The 16650-nt window shown below is 39.9% G+C and overlaps 1 protein-coding gene across 1 annotated transcript in view; it reads right to left on the bottom strand.

Annotated features, from left to right (window-relative positions):
• Nucleotides 1-1132: 1132 nt before the first annotated feature.
• Nucleotides 1133-16650, bottom strand: part of BCL7A (BAF chromatin remodeling complex subunit BCL7A) — an 89654-nt gene continuing 74136 nt past the window's right edge. The window contains exons 4-6 of the mRNA XM_069214924.1: nt 10983-11147; nt 7348-7466; nt 1133-5873 (exon numbers count right to left, since the gene is read on the bottom strand). Of these exons, the coding sequence (XP_069071025.1) occupies nt 5802-5873; nt 7348-7466; nt 10983-11147 (356 nt within the window). The 3' untranslated portion in view covers nt 1133-5801. The remainder of the gene's footprint in view (nt 5874-7347; nt 7467-10982; nt 11148-16650) is intronic.

The raw sequence follows: 16650 nt of genomic DNA, 5'->3' as shown, positions 1-16650 counted from the left end.
TGTGGGTTGAAACATTTTTGTCAGTCTGGCCATAGAGAAAGCATTAGCTGTTTTGCCAGCCTCAGGTTTAAAAAAATAATTATATACAGGTATATATGCACAGAGGGGTTTTTATTCAGCCCCCAATCAATTGATCTGTTCAAGTGCTATTCTCACTTTGCTTGCACCCACACATCCATGGGACAAAGAGTCCTCAATTTCAGCCATTAGCTATCCATTGTAAACAATGGCATTTTGCTCTTTCACATCTTTACTTTCATCTAAAAAACAGATCAGTGCCGGGGCTGGTAGGGCACCTTCTGTTTTTTTTCTATTTTTGTAGGTTTGCCTACAAAACAGTGCACCTGTCTGGTTGCTAAACACCTATTCTGGGCTTACCAATAACGTACAGTTGGCTTAGAGCCACCCATTGCTCACCATTGATTGTCTTTATTGACACACTCATTTGCGTGCTTCTAATTCAATAATCCAATCCAATAATTCCCCTTACCGTCCCCTGGGGCATAGCTTGTTTGTCTTGCATCCTTCCACTGCTCACATTTAGGGAACTACATCAAAATGCATGTGTTCTAGTTATCTCCCTCGTGTGCTGATCCCACAAACACCTGTCCCTTCGTGAACTCAGTATTGCTCTCTCCCGGTGTGCTGCTCTCATGTGCTTCCTTCCAGCACTTTGTTCTCTGTGTGCTGCTCCCTATCGTATGCTTCTCACCCAAGCTCCGTGTTGGTCTCTTCCTTTTGTACTGTTTTGCCACTCCCCCACACATTCAGATTTATTTTGTATCTTAGCTCCCTCCTTCTGCCCCCTCAACCCCCATTTCAAACATCTTTTTGGAGGGTCTAGCTGCCGCCATTTGCTTTGCTACATTAAAAGTGCCTTTGCACACTTAGCATTTCATTTATATACTGAGCTAGATGGTAGGCACCATTTTAATTTTAGGTCAGTCAATTCTGGGTGATGGGGATGCTGTGGTGAGAATGCCCTAGAGTGAAAGGTTGTGAGGATCGCCAGAAGGGGGCGAGTGATGAAGTGCCTGGGCATCCATAAACATTGTTTTTGTGACAAAAAAATGAATGCAAATGAATAAAAATGTTATGTCACACCGTTGATTAATCAATAACAAATCACACGTCAAGTTATTTATTTTTTATTGTTTTTGAAATGGAACCATTGTACATTGTACAAACCATACCTACTAATGGAATAAATAAGTGAACCAAAAAAACATACTGCTGTACAACACACAAAAACTGTAAGGTGGAAAACGCTTACGGTTTGCAAGAAAACAAAATTCAATACACCTTCAACAGGCCAATAGATATTATAATAAACATTCCAAATCATGGCAATGTCTGTGTAATGTCACCAACATAAACAAAAAAGGTATACTGCCTTGTTGATTTTTATGTTGCAAGTGCCAGCACTTTTTGGAATGTTTTATCAACTACTTTTTCCCAAGCGTACAAATTCCAAGGAATAGTTCTACAACAAAATGATTGGCTGAGTAAATCCATTATTCAGAAGGCCTACACCAGTTTTCGGCAACTTCACAATTTTCTTTAGTTGTACTTCTTTACTTTATCTGAGAGTAATATGAACTACAACATTCATCAAGTAGCAAGGAAGCACTGGTTTACAATTTTCAAGATTATGAAACATTATTTGCATAAGTGTCAGCCTGCTTTCTGCAATTCTCCAAATGCTCCTGATTCACTTCAGCAGCTGTTCCATGCAAACATTTGCTCCCATTCAGGTTTGAGTTTCATTACATCCGCTGGCCTACTCTACTGCAATCAGGCACTTCAAAATAAGACTAATAACAGTCTTAACAATATTTCTGGATTTCCTCTTGCTAGGTTATGTTAATAACCTCATAGCCCCCTCTCGTAAAGTCTGGCACTAACTGGTTTAAAGATCTCAAACCTATTATGCTACGTTACCATAGGTATGTTGAAAAAGTAAAAGTGATTAAAAAATAATATAAATAAAAATCATAAAAGAAGTCTTGCTTCAATGCTTTCTAGAAAAACATCCTTCTTATTGAGCTTGTGGGCTTTCCAGAAACAAAAATAAACACACCATACATACAATGGCTCCAGGGCCTTTGAAAAGTAACATACAAGCTATTTCAGGTAAACCTGTTAGTGTCAGCAATGACTTTTACACATATTGAAAAAATTGGTTTTGAGGTATTTTAACGATACTACAGTATTAACTCTTCTCTTTAAAGTACAGGCATCCACTTCTATAAAAAGAGTATTCACACCTTTGCAAAACATGTGGAAATATCAAACTAAAAGTGTTCAGAAGTCCATATACAGTGGTCAGTAGAAAGTTCTCTACCTATCAAAAGTGGCATCTAAACAGTGCGTAATATACAGCTTCATCGTTCATAACCTCTACAGTTTGCTTATTGTACAAAACAGGCATCACAAATGAAACTTCAGATGTCATAGTTGTATGGGACAAATTTAAAAGCCTTGATATCTCATGTGTTTTAACACATGGCCACAATTCCATCACATAATTCAGTGATTCCCATGCTCTCTTTTGCTGAACATTTTTCACACTCAGTTGATGGGGTAATGTGCTATGATCGCCTATTAACATATTCCTAAACAAAGCATAAAGTAAAAAAAACAAAAAAAACACTGAGGGTTCCCGCATTAGTTTTTTAAATTGGGAGCATCCCGAGAACCAGAACAAAATTCCAACAAGATATTTCAGGCTAAGAAACTAGTTATTGCAAAGGAAACTAAAGTGTAATAAGGAAATTTAGTGCAGTGATGCAAACCTAACCTTGCCAGTGCCCCGAGAAGTAGATTTTGAATGGCCTAAACTGACCCTCAAGGGCCACAAAGAGGTATGGACATCCAACATGAACAATCATCAAGTATATGACCATACAATGTATGTAAATATATGAGATTAATATATATGTATGGAGGTTATGCTCAAAACCTGACCGGTTTTAGATCGCCGTGGATAAAGCAGGACACCGCTACTCTTAACATGTTTATCAAACAGTCTTTTGATTCCCTGCAGCCAATTGCCGCTATGGTGCATAGCAAGCAATATATGTTGTCCCTGTATATAAATAAATAGAATTTTACCTTCAAATTATTTAAAAATTTACAAAGACACATGATTAAAATAGCATATTTAGGATGCAGGCAATGCTGTAATCAATGTTGCACAGAAGGTCACTTGAATTGTTTTTATCTACATCAGTTACTCATTATCATAGCCCCTCACAATGCTTAAGTGCCCCATAAATCCACTGGGTCTTAAACATGCACTCAAAAGGCAGTTTAAATTGATGCAACGGGTTGGCCATTTTACTTAAAATTGAACTGTGGTTGCTCAAGCTCTGCCTGCGTAAAATCGAGGATGAGCAACCGGGAGTGTTTACATCCTGCATTTCTTCAAAGAAAATCTTCATTGCAAAAAACCCTTTTGAGGTGGATGGGATTGTATGTGAAGCAAAACTATTTCATCCCTCCAATGCTAGAAGTGCTACAAACCTGTAACACTCCCACTAAAGAGGCATATTTTGAAGTTGCTCAACATAAAATAACGCCCCTAAAGAGTAATAAAAGGTGTATTAGTGCATTATGCAAGTACAAAAAAACGAGTATTTTTTTCCCTATTCGTTGTGAAGAGAATAATGGTGTTGTAAGAAAAATTATATGCCAAAGGAAAAACATTTTAACTCTGATTTATAGAAGACATAGGAAGCTATCCACTTTCTTTGTATGGCACCTTTCTCAACTTTAAACATTATTACTAGTGGCGGATAATGGGTTCTCTTTTTAGGTAATATTTTCCTCCTACAACCATAACAGTGACATTTTTATTACACCTGTTTAGTCAACAACTTGAATTCACATACACATATGGTACTATTACTATTAATGAACTGTAATTTTCAAAATCAATCATTACATATAAAATCAGAGGGAGTGAAAATTGTAATTGATTTAAGAACTCAATACAAAGCAGGTGAATGGGTGTCCAATCAATCTGCAGATGAGCATATTGCTTCAGCTGCTCAGCAATTTTACATGATAGACATTATACACATGGCGTGTACGTATACCTAAAAATGTTGGAGCAATTAATGGGGCTGTTTATTACATTTGATATCAGCAAGGCTTCAGCCTCAATTATGTGAAACGAGTTTCACCAGAAAGTTTACATTACTCATGACTACATTTTCCAAACCTTCTCCTAAAAAATAAATAAAGACCTCGCCACATGCAGAATTATGACATTTCAGGGAGATGAGCTGACTTTGCCAACATTATACACCATTCTAAAACTTCACCAAAAAAGTTGCATCATAACCTCTATGTTGGGAGCCTATGTTTTACTTGGATATGAACCCTAGAGTCCAGTTGTTTGCTGTTGATTTACTGGCTGTCTGCAGAGTACTAAAGGCTCTCAAACCCAAAGCAGCTAGTTGTTTTGACTATGTACAGTCGGTTAAAGTTAAGCAATTATTTTTTCCGAAGCATCCTATACAATAATGTTGTATGGCGGAAAACTTAGCACATGGAGCAAAAGCCATTTTCACCCTTGGAGAACTAATAAATTCGGAATCTAGTACAAAATAAACATTCTAGAACTATCCCATATATTTCAAGATATATATATATATATATATTTATTGTACAATTCATTTTCAACAAATGTGACACATGAATTTTCAAAAACAAAACTCCTTTATGCTCAACAGAGAAGTAAAATTAACATTAGTCACATACTTCAATTTCTTACAACATACAAATGACCAGTCTCTCTACAGTGAACGTGGAGAATATTAAAATCGCACCACTAAATTAACATTATTTGTGAGGACTCTACTGCAAACAACATTCAAAATGTACACCCAACACATGAAAAAGGAAAATTTATCAATCATTAGTCTTAAAATACATGGAAAAACAACTGTGTTAGTAATCAATTTGAAATGGGATACATCAACATGCACTGAGGCAGCAGTCCCATTTTAACATTGAACCAGACCTGAAGATTTTCCTGGTCTAAGATGTGTCTCCTAATGTGTGTCACTATAAAAGCATCATGTCCTAAGCAAATACCCCATTACATTTTTGACAAAAATAACATCTATTTGGGGAATGCTTTTACCATTGACAAGTGCAGTGCAGTGAAGAAATATTGAACACATATTAATACTAAAAATAAGCGGACTTTCTCAAAGTGTGAAAATGGCTTGTTTGGCTCCTGGCTACATATGAGAATTGACTAGGGTGGTGCAACATACAACTTTCCTTTATACAAACATGGGCAGTTTGCAAAGAAGATAGTTACAAAACAACTGTAAAATGCTAGCACTGATTTCATAACACAAGGCACACAAATAAAAACAAAGCAGACAGTGTCTCTCAAAACAATGACATTTCACATGTAAGCCAATAGCTGACCTGTACCATCTTTAAATATCTTACACTGTTAAATATAGAAAATAAAAAAAATACAGCAGCAACATGAAGGTAAAACTGAGTTTAGAAACAGTGCCAGACCCTCCTGAGTTGATTACTCCAACCATTTTTAAAGACTGTAACTTAAAAGTTCTGAAAGTTTATTTCACAGGAACTGTTCTCAGTGCCTTAGAAGTCACATCTTTCAAGATTCTCTTGGATGTTTGCTTGGTATTTCCACTAGTTTAAGAGTTCTGTCCTCACCCAGGACGAGGTTTCAGTAAGGTTGTTCTATAATGAAGCCCATTGAGGTACCTTACATTTAAAAAGTGATCAGAAAATTAAAATCAGCAAGTCTAGTTATCTTCCACGTTCTGTTGGGAAGCATCTGCTTTCATTTTTTTGGAAGGGGGAACACCTTCTGAATCCTTGATGAGAGAAAGGAGAAAAACAGTTAGTTTTACTTTAAAACTACTTTCACACATGATGCATTCTAGGTCAAGGAGATGCTTAGCAAAGCAGAACCCTGTATGCATCATAACACCAACACTGGATCACTGTGCCTCTTCTCCCTTCTGAATTTACTCAAGTGGACAATGCATCTGTCCTCACCATGTGCCTTTGTGGTAAGGGCTAGGCCACCATAGCACATGATGATGATCTAGCAAACCCTGGAGACATCTTCATGCTGTACATTGGCTCCTGGTGCAGGCCCACATCCCGCTGAATATACTCCATTTAGTGTACCAGACCGACTACGGGCTGCCCTTGCTTATGCCAAACAGCTTCTGTTTCCAATGTCCAGATGGGACTTTAGATCCCTAGACATCCACATTCTCTTACTTCAATCGCTAAATTAGGTTTTGAAGACTTACACCTTTCTGTAAAAAGCCTCGTCTTCTGGATAGAACTGTGTGCTCTAAGTCTTCCATGCCTGTATCAGTCAAGCATTGGTGGCTTTCATGTGTAAAAGTATGCAAACTGCATTTGTGCATACTTCTGTTTCCATGTGTTGCCTCATCAATTATAGTGTGTATATAAACTTTCATGTATGTGTGTCGCACAATTTCAGACTAAAACGTTAAAAAGCATGTATACAATGTGCCTATGAGATAAAGAACAGAGTATGTAACAATTCAGTTTACTTTTGTGATGTAAAAAAGTCTCTCATTATTGCAACGCACACACTACATAGGAGGCCAAATAATACATCCGGCAGCCAAGAGGATCAATTGAGAGGAAAGCTTTACTGGGTGAAGCAAAGCCCATTGTATGTATTTAATACTTCTGCATATTTTTTGTAATAATAGTGAGGCAGTTAATTATGGAGTGCCATAGTTGATCCCAATGGCAAATGTATGTACTCTGATGGTTTATCGCTGTATGTATTTGCTTCGCTCCTGGGGCGTTGTTGTCTGTTTTAAAATGTGCACAAATAAATAATAAAAACAATGAAAAAAATTATGAAGTCCTATAAACTGGGAAATGTGACATCTGTTATTTTCAGCACTTGGAAACATTATAATTTAAGCATTGGGCACTATTTGTTAAAGTCATTAATGTTATGAAGCTCGGTCCACAGTCAAATCACAGTCACGGAAACTAAAATCTCATGAACCCCAGATTGAACATAAGCGGTCATAAATATTTAGTGACAAGGATATCATCTTGCGCCTGGAATGAACATTGACAACAGCGTTTCAAGTCATTTTTATGCGAAATGTAGGTATAGTATATCACTTGAAATAAATCAACCATCTGATTTTACCTCGTGAAACATTTATGGGTATTTTAGAAAATTGAATCCCTGGGCCTGGCTAAGACGGAAACACGAATATCCGACTAAGAGTGGGCAGGGCTTTCTGACTCCCACTACTACAGATACAGAGAAAAAATCTTTACCTGAGAGTTTTTTGATACCTCTGTGGGTAAATTCCTGTCTCCAGTGGATGCGTTTTCTGTCTTTTCCGAACTGTTCATTGAACTTTCCACCGAGGACTGTGAATTCTGCCCAGAAGTATCTGAAAATATATTTAAAGGTTTTTTAACATGTCATCAGGCACCTTACTTCTGCACAGTAAGAACACAGAGCTTTTGCAAAAGCTGTGATTATGTATGGCTTTTCTTCACGGACGCTTTAAAGACTGTATATAAAACGAACCAACCCCTGAAAGTTCCCTTCGTTATTTGGGTTCCATGTGAAGGCTTTTGTAAGCCAATATTGTATCCTCCGTCTTGGGAAGAGCCACAGAGAAGTTCCGAGTGTGGGGAGGTCCTATTTCCACCTTCCTGGAACCGCTTACTAAGCGCATGTACACCAGGCCCAAACCCTGATATGGGATGGTGGAGAGGAGTTTGGGAAGTCCTATTCTGGTACTGGTTGCCCTAAAGACTTATTGAAGAGAATTAATTTCAGGCCATTTCTGGACTTAGGTGTGCTTGGATGATCTCCATAAGCGATATCCACTTTCTTTATATGCACATAATGGAAGCGCAGCTTTAGTTTGCATCCAGAAAGCCGTATTTGGCCTAGTGCCTGGTTTGCCTGTAACACAAAGCAGGCACAAGACGGTGATGTAATTCCATGTAACCCAAACTGTGAGCTGAAAATGTAGCTCCATTGCCTGCGTCATCATGGAGACAAATTAGCCGAGTACAGATCTGCGATATACCGTAGATTGGTAGCATGATAATCAATAGCTTGCCAACACTGTAGCCTGATGCTAAAGAGGGTGCAGGGGTGGATGGTGGAGGCTGGTTAAGAACCTTGAGAGATTTCCTTACAAACAACTGGTGACACTTGTAAGTGGGTAATGTCGGGATGGGGCATGCACATGTAAAACCTTCTTTGTTTTTCAGAAACATACACAGTGAAATTACTTTATGCACAAGCATCTGAGAAGAAAGTGGTTTCTGTTCAGGTACAGAAGAACCTGAGCTACAGTTCACTTCTTCAGATTATTACTTCAGCTTACTGACTGATCAAAATGCCAAAAGGTTACAAAAATATGCACCTATTTTAGTCAAACTGTTTGGCAGACCAAATAAAAACCTTGAGGAGCACCTTGTTTTTCTAGAATTCTTGTATATTCTCCAGCAGACAAGGGCGAGTTGAGTTTATAAACTTTTCTACACTTTAGTTGTAGTCGGTATTGCAGATTTTGGAGAACAAGGGCAAATTCTGATAAACCATAACAAAGCCAATAGGTCTTGCGCCTTTGTGACCCATTGGCTTTGCCTATGCCCTTCAGTGATGGTGTACACCATCTGCAAGACGCTGTGCCTCGCGGCCTAAAGCGAATAAGGAGATAAATAAATAGGTGCAATGACATGGCTAGTAACAGCATTTTGTAGGTGCGCACATGCATCACTAAGAATGTGACCCTACGAAATGAGGCAAATAAATGAATAAATAAGTAAAATAAAAAATGAACCAAGCAGCACGAGTGTGGATTAGCAATGCGGAGCAGGAGAGGGTGGGAAGCAGGTGGAGTGGATGGTAAAAGCAGCACACCATGGAGAAGAACAACAGGGAGGGCATGGGGAAAAGCACACAAGGAAGAAAGCAACATGGAGCACTGGAGAGTTTGTCAAGGGGAAGAAACACACGTGACAGAACTTGCAGTTTGGGAACAGATTTACAGACCTCCAGGATAAGTCTAATGCTAAGAACACCTTTTGCCTCAGGCGCCAGTTGAGGGAGTGCAGCAGATGGCCCTTCCCCAGCACCATAAAAACCCTTGGGTCCCAAAGTGTGTGCTTTTAAGCAATGTGTGGAATGCAGGAAATAAAACGAAAACAACCCTTAAATTCAGCTTTTCAGCTATACCCCTGCAATACAAATCCCTGTTGCTTTGATTTTACAGACAAGCTGGGAGTGGTGGGGAGCAAGAGTGCGAGCTGTGAGGTATTTGAGGGCCGAAGAAGAGCGAGAGGGTGAGAGCTAAGAAACACATGCAGTCGTGGAGTTCTGAATGGAAAAAACTGTGGAAGGATACAAGTCATCCATTCAAAAGGTTTGTGAAGAGGTTATGGTCCAGGGCAGGGAAAACACAAGAAAAGGATGGCAAGTCACTGAAAACGATACAAACAAATGAGTGCTGGAAGCCCACTGTAAGCTCACAATAGCTCTTTCCCAACCAGACAACTTATGCTGTTTGGTAGGCTCAACCTAGACAATAGTTCCCTGAAAGCGAGCAGTGGAAGGATAAAAGCCAGCAAGAAGAGGTTATGCTCCAGGGGAGGGACAAATACATGATGGGGAAGCTGGCTATCAAAGAATAAGCCAGAAAATGAGTGACAATAAAGCCAACCATTAGTAAGCAATAGGCGAGCTGTAAGCCTTCTAGGCTCTTCGTTAGCCCACAATAGGTCTTTTGCTTGCCAGTGTTGAAGGCTCTACCTGGAAATCACCAACACAGGCAAAGTATTGCAGACTGGTATCTTTTTGAATACACTATACCAACGAGGGGAAAAAAACATATACAAAGGACCAACTTTTCTTTTCAGTTTACTTTAAAAATAACATTTAAAAAAAAACCAAAAAACAGATATCTCATCCACTGCTGAGTGGAAAGACTATTTAGTAGCGGCACTGGGAATTTAGTGTTACTTCAATAAAGCTATTCAAAATTGTAAGTAACATTCAGAATTTTGTGGATGGTTTTCACATGTGTAACTCCACAAAGTGAATACCATGTAGCATCCCACGTACGTGGTAAATGGAAACAAAAAGCAAAAGGTAATAAATATTAACAGTGCATTGTTTTTGTTGGATATGTATTTAGGTTGCTATGTACGAGTGATGCACAATGCAAATTATATTTACATTACTGCATATGTGTTAAATGTACATGGACTGCACACTTTTAAATACAATTTAGAATGACAACTACGTGTTTTGTGTATTTGTGCTGCACAGAGTAAATAATGCTTAGAGCGCCATGTTCGTTTAGCATGTATAACTACAGCAAAATGCAACCAGCATTTAGAGTGACATGCAAGTCTCATCAAACAACATTATCAGCTGAAGAGCTACTGTAGCTGTTGTTCATGGATATGCTGCACAATGTAGGACAGCGAATGCCATTGTCTGTGTTCCTTGCATATGGCCAGCAAATTCCAGAAAAAGATTTTTTCATTTGCTTCACATTTGATACATAATGCGATTAACATTTAGAATGCTGATGATGTGTTGCAAAATGCAAAACACATTAATAAGCACCTACTTCATATGTTTGTTGTACATGCAGCATAATGTTAATATTCTAAGACGTATATGTCTGTCTACTGGACAATCTAACACATTTCTAACGCCATGTATTGTTGCATTGACAAGGTGACTTTCAGAAGCACTGCAATCTGGTTTGGTAATACAGACGTAGAAGCACACATTTGTAAGTATGTATCGATCTACATATCAATATATATATACCTACAAACACACACACAATTGATACATGTAGTCACAGTGTTGCAGATGGAAGCAGTTGGCAGGTATGCACATTGATCGCCAGAAGAGGCGCCTATTGCCTTACCTTCAGAGTCGTTTAGCTCGCTCACATTTATCCGAGCGTCTTCAGATTTCCCATCCGTGCCGTCAGCGATAGAGGAGTTAAGGTCCGGTGCTGGGCTGGAGTTACTGCTGTTCTCTTGTTTTGTGGGGGAAGCGTCTGCTATGGAGCTCTGGTTGCTGTTGTCATCTGGAGGGAGATGCATACATGAGTCAACACCACACCTAGACCTTCATGGGTTTCAATGGTCACACAATAAAAAAGTGCCTTGATCTGAGAAGGGATCTGGATATGGCACACACAGGCAAATTACGCACCTATAAAATTCACACAAAACTGTGAATGCTGATAGTGTGAATACAAGCTGTGTTTGACTCCAGAGCCAAATGGAACCAATCTCCACCACTTCTACTCGTCCTGGATGCCTGGGTGTCTTCTCACACGCTACATATGGAGCTCTGCAAAAGATGGCATGGCTTGTCTGGTCCCTCATTTGTTTCTATCCCATCCCACTTACTGCAGTCATGTTACTATCTTTGGGGGTCGGCAATGCTTTCCAGATAGGTCAGAATTGACCGCAGAAATGGATCTTTACACTTTACTGCCTCTAGGAAAACGCTTACGCCTGTCCTGTAGTCACCCCCGTTCTAACACGTTCACCTCCTGTTCACAAAGCATTAACACGCATCAAGACCAACCAAAATGGAGCTCACCCATGCTCTTTTGTGTAGCTCTTCCTCCTCTGGGTGCATCTGCATGTCAGGGAGCGTTTGCTTTTACCGTCAATGTATAGCAATGCTCTATCAAGTCTGCTGTGATCATCCTTATCCAACCCTTCTAGAATGATACGCCTTTCATGACTGTCTTTTGTCCGGAGGATCTGATCATCACTGCACAAGCAGTGTCCAGTCAGCCACATCCTCTGTATATTGATAATCAGTTCTTTTAAGTTTCATGAGCCCTTCCTCAGTTATGGATGATTGTATAATGTCTTCCCACCTAGCCCTGCACCCGTGGTTCCTTCTGTTTCATTCACTGTATTGCTCTGCGCATTTTCGCCAGAACTATATTTAATGTCACAAATGAAAATCTTATTTTTGGCTTAAGGATGATGCCTAGGCATTACTTAGGCCTCTTTGTCAGGCTCATCGAATGTACCTTAGCTAAAACTTACTTCAAAAACTCTTCAATGAGGGGCAAGCCCACTTCATGCAGAAGAAGCTGGCATAGATCCCTGAACATCTGGGGAAGTCTAAAGAGTGACTGGATATATTTTGTGCAGTTTCATTGTGGTTACATGCCCTCTATTTACATAGTTGAATTGAACTCACTTATACCTGGCACTGCTTGGTATTTTCTTGAACTGATGGTGCTTTTTTAGGGCAGGCCTGAGGGGGGAGGAGAAGATCATGCATGTTTCATCTGGAAGAGCCACATCTTGAGGTTCCTTCAGAGGTCCATGAGGGAGGAGGAGGTTCTGAGGTGTTCTGGGAAGTCGTTCCAGGTCTTGGCTGTGAGGTATGAGAAGGAGCGTCCTTCACTTCTGGCCTTCCTTTTGAGAAGGAGGTGTGCAGTTGCCTGGAACGCAGATCAAAGGTGTCTGGTGGGTTGGTAGAAGTTGAGATGGAGGTTGAGGGTATGCTGCGCCGGTGTTGTGGAGAGCTTTACAGGTGTGGGTGAGTAGCTTGAACTTAAATCTTTCCTGGACTGGGAGCCGGTGGAGACTGCTGAGATGTGGAGAAATGTGGCTATTTCGCAGGGTGTTTAGGATAAGTCTGGTGGCAGAGTTCTGAGTGGTTTGGAGTTGGTGTAGAACACAGGCTGGGAACTCATTCAGCCATCAAACTGCATGTTACAACTGTGGGGAAATATAATTCAGGGCCAGGCAGCCCTAATTCACATTTACTGAAGGATAACTTAATTGTCTCGACCTTGACCCTGCTATGGTTCCCCACTTAGATGAGCTGAATCAACAACTGATCCAATTGTTTACAAAACTGAGTTGACATTAGCTGCATTGCTTTGTGCAGGAAGTATAACTACCTGGGGAGGAAGACCATGTCAGCCAGTGATACCTGGTTTATTGCTGATCATGGCTACGTAATACAGAAGGGCTACTGAGTGCCTAAAGCCCAGTAACAGGTTGCCCATGTTGCACCTGTATTGGTCTTCCGCTGTGTGCGACACCCAGTTCCCCAACGAGTCCTGTAGTTCTTATGAAAAGCCCAACATTTTTAACCCACCTAGGGAAAAAGGTTTGTTTTTCACATGATTAATGCAAAGCTCAGATAGTTACCCCAATCTACAGCTCTTGTTAAAGGATTGGAGCCACGTTGTCTAGGTTTCTCAGGTATAATAATATATCATGTGCATGAAGGGTACAACAGGTGTGGCTTCCCTCCACCTTTACTCCCTTGTCTTGCAGTGCTTTCCATAGTAAGCATCCCACTAGTTTAAAGTAAAAAACAAATACGAATGGAGAATAAAAGGCAGCCCAGATACATATACACCCTACACCAGTCTGTGAACACATGAATTATTTCCATTTCAGAAAAACAGGGCCAAACCCAATGTGCTTAAACACCTTGCAGCACACAGAACCATCCAATCATGTTGAAAGCTTTTTCTTTATTGAGCAGAGTCAGTGCATGGGGTGGTTAGTTGTATCTAAACTGTGCAAAAAATGAATGCGGTCCTGCAGATTTATTAGTGAGCCTCTGTACAGCACCAAGCCTTGTTATTCTGAGTGCATCAAGCTTTCTACGAATTTAAGCAATCTATTTGTATTTAGGACAGAAACCACTTGGTATGAACCTCTTTTCTCCAGATCTGTATCTGGTTTTCGGATAATCACAATGACAGTATCTTCCTGGATAAAGACAGACAGCTGCTCTGCTCTTCTTGACATACCTTGAACAGTTCATCCATTTAGCACATGAGTGAACCATTAATACGTTTTCATGAGGAGGCCATCTCTCCATCGAAAATGTTACTTTTTTTGCAAAGTTTTATTCGCTACCAGAATATCTTATTTAATAATGTGGGACTCAAGCATCTGAAACAGTTTTTCTGTCAGCACTGGTTTTTTAATGTTCTTAAACAGACCATCTACATTGTGGCTGCTTACATAAATTAGACAACTGTGTCTGCAATAATTATTTGATCCTAAATTGATTGTGGGGCATCCTAATAGCCTACCCGGTGAGATCTAGTGCCACAGTGTGAGTCTGTTCCAGTTTAAGTAGCTAAAGTAGTAGAGAGCCAATTTGAGCAACTTCTCAGTAAAGAAGTGGTCTACTGGTTCTATGGCTGTACTTATCTAGGGTATTATCTATTTTCTTCTGAGCGTAATTTTCTCTATCCTTTTCCACCTGGTATGCCCGGCTCCTCTTTTAAATTCCAGTGGAGTGAGCTCTTTTTCCAGTAGGTGCAGCTTTGTGAGATGTATCTTGGTAATGTATGTTCCCTGCACAACTACTTTGAAGGCATCCCACTCTGTTGCTTTGTTGGTAGCTGTGCCCTGATTTTGTTAAAAAAACAAATCGATTAACATAATTTATAAGTCCCATAAAAGCCCCACCTTGAAGTGCATTTGGTCTCAGCCAACAGGTAGGTACCATAATACGCTCATGACTTTCTGTTAGAACAACTTGCTGTGGAGAAATGGTCTGATAGGCATTATATATATATGGGCCCCTTGTGCTACTAATCTACTGTATGTGTTGTGAGTAGCTGAATAACAAAAATATTATTTAGCCAAACAGTGATATACCAGCCAGATATCCAATAATTCTAGCTGACTCATCAGGGATTTCAGCACTCTAGTCATTCTTGCCGTAATATGTATTTTTGATCGTGGTTACCCATCTTCCCAATCTATTATAAAACCTGTATTCCCAGCCCACATCATAGACCTTCAGTGCATAGCGGTGCTGTTTTGAGTACTTCCGGAAAAATTACTTGCCATTTACATCTGTAGCATGTATATAGTATATGAGTATTTGCATGCTATCCAATAGTTTATAATTGATCTCAAACCTTCCTTCCCTAAGCCACTTCTCTCTTTACCTGACGCAGGATTCCTGGCTCCATCTAGGTCATCACACCCTGGCCACATTCTGAATAAACCGATGAGCATGCTTGACCTCACTATCTCCTCTTAAATTCCCCAAAGATACTATGCCTTTTTAGGCATGAGTGAATTCTATATTTCCTGGGGTAAGAATTACACTGTCTTACATTCCAGGCAAAAAATGTACCTCCAGGCCCTATTAGTGTTCCTGCCATTGCTGACGTTTCCGAGGGCAATCCTTGGCTGCTGTTTTCTATCATACTTTACCTCCAGTGACACCTTTCTAAAGTATTAATGTCAACACAGTAGTGACTGCAATGTGCCTAGCCCTTATGAACAGATAGCCCCCACCCCAGACGGCCATTCATAAGAGATACATTTTTTGTGCTGCCTGCCCAACGCTTCAGCATCTAACAATACAAGTTTCCCTCCCCAACTGAATTTTCCTAAACCAACATCAATATCTTTACCCCTCAATATAGTTATCTCTGTGCTTTGATGCTATACACCTGTACAACAAATAAGCAGTGGTGGGTGGAACTGTTTTTAATTGAAACTCATAATTTGCCCACAAACAGATCAAATAACAGGTATACATTCAGAGTATGAACTAGCAGTACAATTCATTTGGGGGGGAGGAGGGAGGGACAAACATCTCTGCTCAGCCTCCTTGGCAGCTACACCAGTTGATCAATTCAACAGTCACCAACATCTGTTCTACAAAAGCATCATGTGGCTAGGCATGTGCCAAATGAAACAGCAGAAAGAGGGCATAAAGCAAAAGAGACAAGTCACCACAAAGGTTTTCTTTAAACCTACAATGTCATATTAAAAAGAAAAACATTCCCAGGCCAGCAAAAATGACCAATCTCACAAATCTTTTAAGGAAAAAATGAATTAAAGGTATAACATTTGCGATTTGTCTTTACCTGAATTCTTCCCAGGAATGATTTAACAATATAATGTGTTATTTTCATAAATAATTGTAAAAATCAAGAAAAGCTTCATAATCATACCTTAAACAAACCGGAGGCAACAAGAAACTTGTTTGCCAAAGAACCAGTTTCAAGAGTAAGGACACTAAACAAACATCCATAGCCACCAAGGTGGGACAGCCACATGTACAAAACCGCTTCAGAGTTTCGCTTCGGGTTGTCAGCGATAAGAAGCTTTGTTCCCTGGTCCAGAGTATGAAATCAGCAGGCTGCCTGTGAGGGCCCTTGCCACAGCACTATAAATAATGAACGTGTCCCTATTTGATAGCAACTTTTAATAAGTAATTTATCAACTTGTATTAATTCAGACTTCGGGGAAATTAGCCACTCTCAAAAATGCTGGATCACACCCATTATTGAAGAGGTAAGATTTACAGTTACCGCATTTTAAAAGGAAAATGTCCTGGGACACAGTTGGTCCAGGTTCCTTCCCTGCGGAGGGGTGTGTTAGAGACATGCGCTAAAAGGCTACACACAAAAATGTAAATCAACAAAAGGCCTGTTGGCTTTTATTGACATTGTGATTTGCCTGAGAACATCCCAATATGTTTTTTAAATGTGGGTAAGTGGGAGACAAAGGACACCTACAATTCTTACTTGTCAGGCTAGAATTCCCCCTTGCTGG

The sequence above is a fragment of the Pleurodeles waltl genome, chromosome 11 (genome assembly GCF_031143425.1).
Source record: "Pleurodeles waltl isolate 20211129_DDA chromosome 11, aPleWal1.hap1.20221129, whole genome shotgun sequence".
In the NCBI taxonomy this organism is placed as follows: Eukaryota; Metazoa; Chordata; class Amphibia; order Caudata; family Salamandridae; genus Pleurodeles; species Pleurodeles waltl.
Note: the sequence above shows the minus strand (reverse complement) of the source record. Positions and strands in the feature narration are given on the sequence as shown.